Below are 12,309 nucleotides of genomic sequence, written 5' to 3'. Positions count from 1 at the left end.
ACCACCCAACCAGACCTCTAAAACCTCACTGCTACATTGTTCAGAACGTGTAAGACTCCTGTGGGTGTTCCTGGAATTGCAAAACCTTTTCTGCACAGTGAGAGGTTACGGTGGCACCGTTGGAAGACTCACCTCTGACCCACAGCAGCCCCCAGAGAAAATAAAAACCTTAATCCTTTGATAGCAAAATCCATTCCCTATCGTTACAGAGGAGCATCTGTATTGAATCCTCAGACCACCGAGACAGGGTAGTGTGGGTATCACCTCTGTTCTTGCCTTACTGCCATCACACCCTGAGGAGCTGGCTAAGCCACCACCTCACTTTTGAAGCTCGCCCGTGTCCTGGCCAGACCTGCACATGGGGCAAGCTGGGGAGTATATTAAATTGGCACTGAGCAGCAAATATCACCCCATAGCCACCATGCAGAAGATTCCCACGCTGCAGAGTACAGGCAATATTCAAGTGTCAGCTTTATGCCTCAACAGCACTCAAACGCAGAAGTACAAAGGGGAGGGTTCCCATAGGCTGGGTTGCTTTCTCAACTGCAGGTTATTTGCCGTGTTCATTGAAGGCGGCCTCTATCGTAGCTTGGCAGACACTTTGCTGTTTCCCCATCATGGCCCTCACCTTTGTCTGACGTGTAAAGTCTCTTTAGAAACAAATACTGGAAACTGAACAGATTGTTTTGCCAAGCAAACATTTAAATAATGATGGAAATGAGAACTATAAACAATTCCATTTATTCATTGAAGACAAAGATACTGCCCCAAGCCAGCTGGTATCCTAAGGCACTGACTGAGGGCTAGAAGGACAAATAGTATTTAAATAGCCTCTAAATCAGCTAAGACAACTATTCCCAGCTCAGTAACCGTATCAGCTATTCATTTTTTTTCCAGGGGCATCTCAATTACCCCAGCAAGCCCTGTTACTGGCAAGCTTGCCGCAGGGCTATTTTTCTGAGGGCAGGCACTGGGGGGGTCTCTGCTACCAAGAGCCAAGTCTTGCAAGCGTGGCTGCACCAGGAGCTCCAGCACAGCTGCTGAAACATGGGAGGCACAGCCCTCACAGCCGGCAGCTCAGGGCTCCTCCTGGAAATCTGGTTTTCTGCATCATCTGCAAACCTCGCCACTGCCGGCCTCTCCACACACTGTCCGGGATAGCGGCAGCAGACAACTGGCCCGTGTTTACTCAGAAGAAAGGACATGCCATTTCTCCTCAAGGAGCCGGGGCTGACCTTTGGGAACAGACACGTTGCCAGAGCCACGTTCAGATTTCCTCTGAATTTTCCCAGGCTTGTTTCACTTTCAATCCTGCTCTTAAGGAAGCTGTTTTCAAACCAAACCCTACATCCCAACTGCTGGAGTAACTCCATCCCCACAGTCCCATGACTATCAGGGATGGCCCTGAAGCCAAACCCTGGGTCTGAACCTCACAGGTCAGGTATGGAGCCAGGCCTCTGGTCTGGAGGAGGATTTCACAGCAGCTTCAATGTCTACAGCAGGGCCAGGATGCTGAGGCTCAGCATCCCACACCGAGGGAACGGGAGCAGAAGAAATTTGATCGTTGCAACCCAGACCATCCTGGCCAAGGCCAGCACAGCCCAGAACAGAGGGAGGCACATGCTTTGACTGCAGAGCCCAGATCCCCTGCTGTCAACACAGCCTAGCGGGAGCAATGCCAGTAAGTAAAGTCTTCCCTTTCTCTCCCTTGGCCTTACGTTTCACTGTGCACTCGCATCACAGCTTAATGCAACAACCCTCTGCCATGCTGTTCCTCCCCATCTCCTGCCCTGCCCTATTCGACCCCACCTTCTCCTCCAGCTCTCCTGCTTGTTTCTGTACGCACCCTCAGACGCACACACATAGCCCAACAGAAACACTCCCTGAGCTTGTCAGAGGCTGGGAATCTTTTTAACGCAAACCTCCCACGCTGCGAGAGGGGCAAGCTGCATCACGCGCGGAGCCACATCAACAGCCGTTCTTCCCTTCCCACAGTGCCAGGAGCTACGCGCAGAGTGGCACCTATGGAAGAGAGCATCACGCATTGCAGAGTGACCCTGCTGCTGTGGATGGCTGAGAAGACCAGGCAGTGACTCCACTCATCCTGCTAAAAAGGCCTGGTAGGTTGAGGGTTAGGCGTTAGCATTTGCAAATGTGGGAGCATGCTTGCCCCATCGCATTCTTACATATACTCTTCACTACTGATAAAGTTAGCGCATGCTTGAGCTTGTTGATTCACCACTCCTGCAGAGCTAAAAGCATGAATGTTACAACATGAAATATCATAGGTTCTACAAGAACAGTCATTACTGAGTTAGACTGCGCTGGACCACCAGATTTAGGACTCTAGCTCTCCACTTGGGCAATTAATCTAAATTAACTAATGGAGTGAATATACACAATTCCATCAGAATCACATCAGGCACCTACCCTGCAAGTACCCTGCTGCAATTCCCCCTTTGCTCTGTCCCAGAAAGCCTGCACCCCACTGCCACAAGGTCCTGATTCAAATCATAGTGACCTGGTGGAATACAGGGTGCTCAGGCACGTGGTACAGTTACAACCACCTAACTGGAAATGAGAGTGGACGTTACAATATTTGATACAGCTTGGGGTAACAGAGAAAGGCATGTTTGTACAGAAGAGCACGTAACGGAAGAACAATCAATAGCAGCAGCATTCAGATGAACTCCAGTCTGAGTAAGAAAAGCAGTGATACAGACTGCAATTACTGGTTTTTGTAGTACCATTTTTGTTTAATGTCCTCTTCAATGCTCAGTTACTCCATTATAGCACTATAAACAATCAGGACGACCCTAGCAATAACAAATGAAGCTCTTGATGTTTTATCGTCAGTCTGAAAACAACTTACATCTCTTTCCGCTCCCTAATAAAATTCTTGATATTCTTTATTTTTTTTAATGTTCTAATTGGCTGCTAGTGAGTTCCTCTTTCTGCACCACTTTGAAGAAAACCTGCTTAGATCAGCAGACCACATCAGGCAGATAATTTTTTGCTAACTGATACACAAAGTGAATGCTTGAACAGAGCCTTGTTTATTTGCCTTTTCAAAATTGTGACATTTCAGATGTCTCCTTGCAGCCAAAACATCTGTGTGGGTCATTGTGTGGAGAGACGGCGATCTGCCTACCTAACATTCCTGCCACAGCTCCAGCGGGGCTGTCGTTTGCCTCTCGTGCAGCCAGAAACACAACGTGGGATTATGGCACGCTGCTAAAGCCAGCTGCTGTGTTTTGCCTTGGAGAAAGCTATATTTTGCTACTGTGAGAAAGGATCTTCCCCCAGCTCCACACACAGCTCCACACACCCAGCCATCCTCATGGGAGCGACGCAGAGGCCAGTATCTGAACATAGGGTTTGGTCCCTCTGCTGAGACTCTGGTCCTGTTCATACTCTGACTCCAGGTACCAAGTAACACAGGCATGAAATCAGACCAGAATATTTGGAGTCACTGGATAAAAATGCAGAAGATGAGCTGCTGGTGATTCAAGCTAAGACACCAGGCACTGAAGCTTGGTCACATTTTGCCTGCTCGCTTTGCTGGGGAGAGGGTTTCTCAGCAGCAAGGGGCAGTACCCAACTGGGGTCATAACATCTGTGAAAAGCCCAAGGTGGTATTGAGCAACTGGAAGGGTGATATGGGGAGTGGGGAAAGAGCCACCCTTCATACTTGCCAGCTGCAAACTTTGTTGTTGCTTTCTAGCCCAGCATGGCCACTGGGAAGGTAAGCTGGCTGCATCTCCACAGTTCCCCACCTTGTGCTTTGGGTAATTATTTATGCCCATGCTCAAATGCAAATCCCCATCCTGCTAACAGCCTCCAAAAGCACTTTCCAGGAAGAAAAATGTGGGCCTGACACCTGTAGATGTCTTTTACCGCAGAGTGCAAACACCAGGAGTTATCCCTGCTGTCCCAATAAAACATTGTTCTTTCTCAGCTCCTCTGGGGACAACAGGAGCATTGCTGAACTACCAGCTCAGGACAGGATTCTGCTATCACCACCAGCAAATCCATCAGCGATGATGGGAGACCTCAGACAGCATCCAGGGAACGTACCTCAGTGAGCCACCAGCCTGTCATGAGGGTCAGCACTACCTACAGGCAGTGTTCACATCACTCTCCCAGTGATGCATACCTCACAGTCCCCTGTTCTGCACGGCAGGCAAGTGCACAAGAAAGCAGCACTTAAAATATTACATTCAGAGGTGGCTTTGACCCCATGTGGTGCTCAGGTGCAAATGCCTCCCCAGGGTGAAAGACAACAGGTAATTGGACTTGACAAGCAATTTATCATAATGCTTTCATCTATGCAGAGTTAATTCAATACTTTCAATCCTATTTACTGAAACATTGGCACCCACATGTATTTTGCTGCCATCATTTGACCCATGCTCAGCAGCAGATGTGACTTGGTTGCACAATTAAATGATGCAGCAACGCCGCGATTTAATTTAAGCCCGTATTTATAGATCTCTAGCCCTCACTGAAGCAGGACAGCGCTGACACTTGGCTTGTTGCATTGGGTTCTATTTGCTGTACTTCTTACACCTTCATGGGGCAAGCTCCAGCTTCCAAAGCCCATGGTATGTCCAGTCTCACTGCCCTATTACTCATCTTGAAAACAACCTGACTCCCAATTCAAGCATATGTGCTGCTGAAATAGCACAACCAAACACTTTTTGGAATTGAATCCTTGGGACAGAGTAGCCTCTTACTGCCTGCAGTGTCTAAGAGCATTTGCTATGAAGTGTTTCAAAAAACCCAGTATCTAGTAATGCAAGCGTTCTCAAAACCTCTGAGCCACTTCCCACAGAGAAAGCCATTTGGGGAAGGGTGGGCTCTTTTTTAAAGAAACATGAAATTGCAGTAGTGAAATTAATTATCTGTATTCCTCCCTCCTCGCCCCTGGGCAGCCCCCCAGGTTTCCCCATGGGTCCTATCCAGTGTCACTGTCAACACCAGGCATTGCAGCCTTGATTAAGTCATTACAAGTCAGCCCTTGTTCCTCCACTTCCAGTCAAGAGCAAATGAGACATGTGCAGGCTTAGGAAGCCCTGAAGTGCAGCTCTGTTGTGGACACAGTGGGGCGAGTGGAGCTGGCAGAGACCTGCAGACTCCAGCTGTTTCGGACACGAGTGGTGCCCGTGAGTTGGCTGAGCATTACTCAGTGAGCATTTGCTTGATTTTCTACTGGAAGGGCCTCATGGAGATAAGCAGTGACATTACCGAAGTAGATTGATTATGCTAAGGCCACATTACCATGCACGGTATCAGGTTGCAAAATCCAGGTCCAACCAGTGCTAGGTTAGAAGTTCAAGCTTCCACCAAAACTCTGGAAAGCACAGGTCATCCCCTTATCTGGAGCAAATCTGCTGTTGAGCAAGAATCACTGCACATCAAGCCACAGGTTTCCCAAAATGTAAGGGTTTCCCAAAGTGCCCTGACCTTTCATTTGCTTTTCCAATTCCCTTTGCAGGCTTCATTAGAGTTGTAAATACAAGTTGCAATTCAAGACCCAAAGCACATTTCCCTTGCTTCACCTAGGAGATGCTCAGGCAGCATCAAAAGCCAAGAAAAAATAATAAGGGGGGGGGGGGGGGGGGGGGGAATCACTTATTACCTCTGGGAGTCTAAAAGCACCTTACAGCACCTGAGCACACAGGGCCTTGTCCACATCTTACACCTGGGAAACTGAGGCACAGATCGCCACAGTGACATGCTTACAGAGACACTACAAGCCTGTAGAAACCCCAGGTGAAGACCTCAGTTTCAGTAACTGTGCGCCTCATGCTGCAAGAGCTAAAGAGGCTATTGCAGAGGGCTGTCACCGCTCACACAGTGGTGGCCCTGACAGAGATCCCTGGGAGGGAAAAGGGTTAAGGAAGGGAATTTTGTTACTTTCTTGTCGTATTTTCTCGTGGGGGGAGAAGCGTTGTGCAAGCGAGAGTTTTCCACTGGCGCTAGGCCCCCTTGCACTTATCAATGGGACCTTTCAGGACTCACTCCCTGATTGAGACATCATTTCCTGTCCAACACACTAACCCCATTGATAACTCCACGCTTGATGGGAACTTTTCAAACCTACCAGGAAAGGCCAGGAGACCCAGAAGAACATATACATGAAAACAGAACTGGGGTGAAAAGAAAAAGAAGAGAGAGAAAGAAACAGTTTTGGCCACAATCCGCATGCTGACAACAAATGTTTGTGATTACAAAGCTGTGCATCTTTAGTAGGTACATCAGACACAGAGAAGACATTAACTTACTCTTCACAGCAGTGGGACTGGCAGGCCTGGCACTTCAGCCCAGTAAGAAGTGGAGAGGGGCAGAGGAGGAAGCGTAAGAACATCCCTCTTTTCCAGCCACACAGCAAACACGGAAATCAGGACCAGCCATAGAAATGGTCCCATTTTCTACCAGAAAATCCAGGAGGCCATAACCGATATAGCTTGCAAAACAGGCTAGAGACTTCAGGTGTCCAAGTACCAGAAATGACACATAAAGGGGAGCAACAATGAAACTAGGACTCTTCAAGGTATCTCAGATCAGGTACCCAAGGGAGGAACCCTTTTCTTCCTAATTATCACAGCAAGAAGGCTCAATGTTATTTCCCAGGACACAGCCCAGCCAGCTGTGTACATCCTTAACACTGGCTGGGAGGACTCACTTGATATTCTAACCACAGCCCAGCTCCAAACATAAGCTCCAGCCCAAAACTGACACTTCCCCCAAAGTTATGGAGTCTGTCAAACCACAGCTTTTGTTTTCACCGCAGGCAGTTACAGTTTTGCTGCCTACAAAGGCACAACGATACGAAGGTATCAATGAATCTGGATTATTGCTAAATAGGACACCAGCCAGAAAGCTCTCCCTACCTGTGCAGGTGCCTGGGAGCAGAAATTAAGTAGCTGATGCCCACAGTGAAACTTTGTAATTCGGACTTTTCTTATTTCCTGGCTTCAGACCGGTCACCAGCTATCTAGCAAGAAAGCTTTCAATGAAATTTAAATATACAGGCACAGAATACAGCAAAGGAGCTGTACAAAACAGCAAGAGCCAGGACACCGGCTGGCTGGATAGATGGTTAGGAGGAGGGTCTGGAAGGTTTTCAGTACCATCTCCATTATTGAACTGCTGTGGGAGTGTGCAAAAGCTCCGTTGTTTTCAGCGACTTGTGTAAGTAGTTTCTGGGGGCCCAAAATGTAACGCTCTTTCTGTTCTAAGTGCATCTGAAGTATTTAAAATTAGATCCCCACTTCAACAGGAACCATTCATGAAAATGTCAGCTTTAAATGTCTTTACAGTGCAAGTTACTCACTGTGAGCATACCACCCACTTATCTTATACCCTACAAGGACAGAGTCTGAAAAGTTTCAAATCATGACATGTAACAGACCAAACAAGCACAAAGCCTTATTTAAAGGCACTATTAACCCAGCTGGAAACATGACTAGAAGTGTGAGTAGAAATAATATTTTATGTTAGACAAGACAGAGTTACCTGCAGGTCAAAGAACTTGCTGTATCTTCGGTAGATGATCTGGGAAGTCAGGTCAGACCATGTTACATTGATGATATAGACCTGTTCAGGGAAAAGAAAACACAAGTCAGTGTGGGCCATGAAGCACAGAATATGTCTAAAGGCTGAACAGTTAGCATAGGTTAATTCCACATCTCACTGGCTGCTCCTGCTCACAATGAGGAATATAGCCCTGTGTGCAGGACTAGCCTAAATTAAAGCCATTGCCCCATTGCAGCCTTTAGAAGAGGTCTCAGGAGAGCACCCAGTGTTCTCCCACCCATCCCCATCAACAGCTCCCAATGATTTTGCTCTCCCTGGGATTAAAGCTTTAATTGAGTGATGGCACATTTTCTGGTCCATAGCAGCAACACCCTGACCTCTACCTCTGCCTATCTGGAGGGTCCCAGGGCCTGTTGCAGGCATGGATTCCACCCCTGAAGCAACAGCCCGTCATGGGCTGCTGATCTCCCACCCACTGCTCCGGGTTTTCCTCGTATATGCAGATGCGACCATGGCCCTTCACAGGCAAGACATGGCTCTAGTTCAACAAGGAAATTCAAAGGGAACTCAGCTCCACAGGGGCTGTGAGATTACAGCCGTGCAACACAGCTGCTTATGCACACCCATACACGCGCGACAACAGCTCAACCCCACAGCACACAGCCCTTGCTGAGTCACATCGTACCACTCAGCACCTTTGGCACCTATCGGACTGATTCAAAGGTGATATAAAGCAGGTCAGTGAGAGTGACATTGTTTTCTCACATCGGTGGAAACAGCAACACAAGCCCAGAACAAGCCCAGGATTTCCCTTGTCCAGCCCTAGTCCATCCCCAAACAATCATCTTACAGAAACACTGTTTTGCCAGAAACTGTGATAAAAAATGATTCACACGCGCATGCACACACATACACATATATATAAAACACACAAATGTTTCATTTTGACACTAGCACCTCCAAAACATTTTTAAAAAAAAAAAAAAAGGAAAAAAATGAGCCAGATTGTGCGCTCTCACACACTTGCCTTCAGGCCAAATGCAGGTCCTGCTGCCTTGATGACAGATACACAAGGCTTCAGCAAACACAGGATGGAGCCATCAAGGGTGACCACGCAACACCAATGTAATGGAAATCACAGCTAGGCCAGATCCTGGGTCTTTAAAGCAATTTCCAGGTTTTACATATGGAGTGAGATAAGGATCTGGCAGGGGAAACAGGAAAGCATCCCTCCTCCCTCAGCCCCAGTGCTGCAGCAGGAGCTCTCCCTTTTGCCACGGATGCAGAAGTGAAGCTCTCTGTCTCCAGCAATAGGGGATGGATAAGCATCACCCTCTTCTCCATCTTCCCGAGGACACTAGCTCGTCTTCCAAGGTGGTGATGCAGGGCAATTGCTTCTGTGCTTTTAACAATAATAGATATTGCATGAAAACCCCTGGAGGGATGTTAAAGAACAGACTTAAAAATGCTTTTCCAAGGACCACTGAGGGATTTTTCCCTTCTGCTTTCCTGGTAGGAAAGAGGTGTCATCTGATGTCCTGGAAACCATGGAGGTCCTGCAGCCTCACTTTCCTCTCTGCTTGTTACGACCACATTCAGTCCCCAAGGCAGTTTGCTCCCCATCTCCCGCAGCCCAGTTTCATGGTATTTGTGAACTGGAGATGCTGAGCACAGGCTGTTAAGGAGATCTGGGGCCTTTCATAGAGCACTGAGGGTAAAGACCAAGAGCCTGAATTAGACTCAGTTATTGTGTCAAACCTATCTGCTGCTCCCACCAGAGCTGAGACCATCGAGGTTGGCAAAGGAAAGACTGCCCAGGGTGAGAGCAGGACTCTCAGCAAACCCTGGTTATTCCTCTGCTGCATCTCATATTTCTCCTGGAAAACCGAGCCACCAAACCTCCCTCCCGCAGTAGCTGTATACACAAGGGTGACATCAGCACTGCCCTGCTTCATGGAGGTGAGATAAGACTGCATAACATGAAGATTTCAGGTCCCCTTTAAAGATATTACCCACGCAGACAAGTCAGAGGAGTCAGAGCCTGGGAAGGAAGCTGCTGTTGCCAATTTTCAGGCCAGCCACACTACACTGAAGAATATTTTTCCATGTGTTTGTTGTGGGAAAAAAAAAAAAAGTTTGTAGCTTCACTCTGAGCTAATTCACAACACAAATATTTCTACTTGTTCTCTATCCGACAGCTACTTTCAGATGGAAAACCCATTCGATTAAAAACAGATCATGACAGATGGGAGCTGACTGGGATCCAAAAGCAACTTCAGATACTGTAATTCTGGCCCCAGGTTCTCACAAAAGGGACAAGACAGGGATAGGAGAAACATATTGTACATGCAAGTAAAGATCATATTTTTTCTTTAATGATGCATCTTTTCTCCAGAAGCTAGAAACAAAACACAAATGCCACAGACATCCAGGCTTTTTGAATTTCATAGCACTTCAGGCTTCCCTATGCTACTCTTCAGAACCCACAAAAACTGTGTACCCCCAAAATTTTTACCAGCCTGCAAGTCTGCTCGATTGAGATCGAGTCCGGACAGGAGTTAATCCTGCTTTAAGAGTCCAGCATTGTTCAGTGGTGCAGTAAGTGGCACAACACCCCCATCACACAAGAAGGGGCAGAGCTGGGTGCAAAGGGATATTCTGGGCAAGAGGTTGGATGTGTTTGGTGCAGGGAGGAGGTGCAGGAGCAGGACCACACTGATACAGCCCCAGCTCTGAAATTCAGGCTCTGCAGGAATGAAGCTGCCACCGACTTCAGTCAAGCCAGGATTTTTGCTGCACATTTAAAACAGCAATTAAATCTTTTTGAGCCTTACGTCCCTTCAAGCTCAGCAAGTGATTAATCAGGCTGCATGCAGATGCACCGACTTCTGTTTCATTGGAAGACCACAGCAGGAGCAAGAAAAGCCTTTAACGATAACCTGGAGCTCCGTGAAGCAAGAAACGAATGGGCTCAAAAAATCTGCTTGGTGGGACGCAGGTGCAAAATCTGAAACGGCTACTGATTTTCTTTGCTTGTTTGCATAAATCAAATTGCCTCTTGAAAGCCACCATTTAAAATAATGGGAAATAACTGTTTGCTTGAAAAAGATCTGTAAAATGCCAGATTTTAAAAGCAAGGTCTAGAGGTTTGAAAAGCCTTAGATACAACATTTCTCTCCCTCAGAGATCTGAGTCTGGTGACTATTCGCTTCTGCTGCCTTAGTCGGACCCATAACCTTTTCATGAGCAGCAAACATTACATCAGCTTACCTCGTCATTTTTTTGCTCAGATCTCAAAACGGGTCACTATGAAAGCGATCAACGATATCCCAGGGGAGAATAAGAAAACCAGTCCTGGGGGAGCCTGAGGTCATGCAAACGCAACGGGACAAGGAGGCAGCAGGAAATATCAGATAAATATGGAGAGCCGTCCCACGCTCGAGCACCCGGCAGGCCCAGGATTGCTCTCGTGAGCTTCCTGCAGAGCTGAGGGAAGGCTTTCTACAGCATCCAACAGCTCCCCAAAACTGAGCCACACGAGCCACCACTCCAGCACATGGTCCTGCCCACGGGAGAGTCCCAGGTCCTCGGCATGCTGCTTCTTGATAAAAGAAGATAAAAATCAAAGCATCTTACATGTCTTGGAGCAAGCTTATCCATGTTAAGTACAGTGTTTTCCTACAGTCCCTACATGCACACAACTAAACTTTAATCATGATTGCAAATTACAAATTACTACAATAATTAATTACTTAAGGTAAAAAGATCTGCTTTATGTGTCTGCCATGTTTATGACCTTAAAGGAGTCAAAACACAGCTACTATTCAAATGCTTCACCTTAAAAATCCTTAACAAAGTAAGTCCTTAACAATAAATAATAATTGAAGTACAAATTACAAATGACTCACTGCACAATCACTGGGTGCTCCAGCCACTAAGAATGTTCAATTTTTAATTTCACAAATCCAGTCTTTTTTTAGTCTGCTATGTATTTTAAAATAAATCCTTCTTCAGAGAAACAAGAAGTGGGCCTGTGCAAACTGGAGAGTATTAATGAGGAACTGAGCTTGATAAGCAGCTCTTAATATTCATGCTGCATGAAAGAAGGTGCAAGATGTCAGGGGGATTTTATCAGCTGCTAATTATTGTTTAATTCTAGCTCTGGGAAACTTCCATTTTACCCACCATAGAGCAGAAAATTTATTGCAAAATGAAGTTATTGCTCTCCCTTTACTGCCTACACCAAGCAATGAGGAGAGATGACTTCCTACTACAAAAAGCATTCACTCAAATGTCATTGGGCATGACTTTATCATGTCTTGTTTTCAATGGAAAATATCCAGTTCCAGCTGCCAGGTTATTCTCATGTGACCGATTTTTCGATTGGCTTTTTAGAGGCTAATGTTTTGTTTTCTACAGCCAGATGAGCTGGAGTGGAAGATAAATGCCTGAAATGAGCAGTCTGATGTGACCAAGATGAGAACATCCACAAATACACTATTGGCAAAGACAAGATTGAAGAACAGAGACTAGAAATATCCTGCACACATAAGAGAGGGTGCTGTTAACCTTTAATAAGTAATTACAGTAAATACCAGCTACTACGAAAGTTTTATGAATGCAAAAAACAACACTATGGTGCAATTTGTATGCAGATACCATCACGATAGGCCCTTTTAACGTGGAGAATGTCAGCTTCCTCAATGTCTCATATTAAAGCATTGGATATTTGTCCTCCAGTGAATCAGGACTGAGTTGGAGTAGACA

At 46.5% G+C, this 12,309-nt stretch overlaps 1 protein-coding gene across 3 annotated transcripts in view; it reads right to left on the bottom strand.

Moving 5' to 3' along the window:
• The window catches only part of SH3PXD2A (SH3 and PX domains 2A), a 269,014-nt gene that overhangs the window by 215,937 nt on the left and 40,768 nt on the right, over positions 1 to 12,309 (bottom strand). For all 3 annotated transcript variants that reach the window (XM_030030152.1, XM_030030155.1, XM_030030154.1), the window contains exon 2: positions 7,522 to 7,602. In XM_030030152.1, coding sequence (XP_029886012.1) covers positions 7,522 to 7,602 — 81 coding nt within the window. The remainder of the gene's footprint in view (positions 1 to 7,521; positions 7,603 to 12,309) is intronic.

Source organism: Aquila chrysaetos, chromosome 11, assembly GCF_900496995.4.
Source record: "Aquila chrysaetos chrysaetos chromosome 11, bAquChr1.4, whole genome shotgun sequence".
NCBI lineage: Eukaryota > Metazoa > Chordata > Aves > Accipitriformes > Accipitridae > Aquila > Aquila chrysaetos.
The sequence above is the reverse complement of the archived record's forward strand: the minus strand, read 5'-3'. Positions and strand labels throughout refer to the sequence as shown.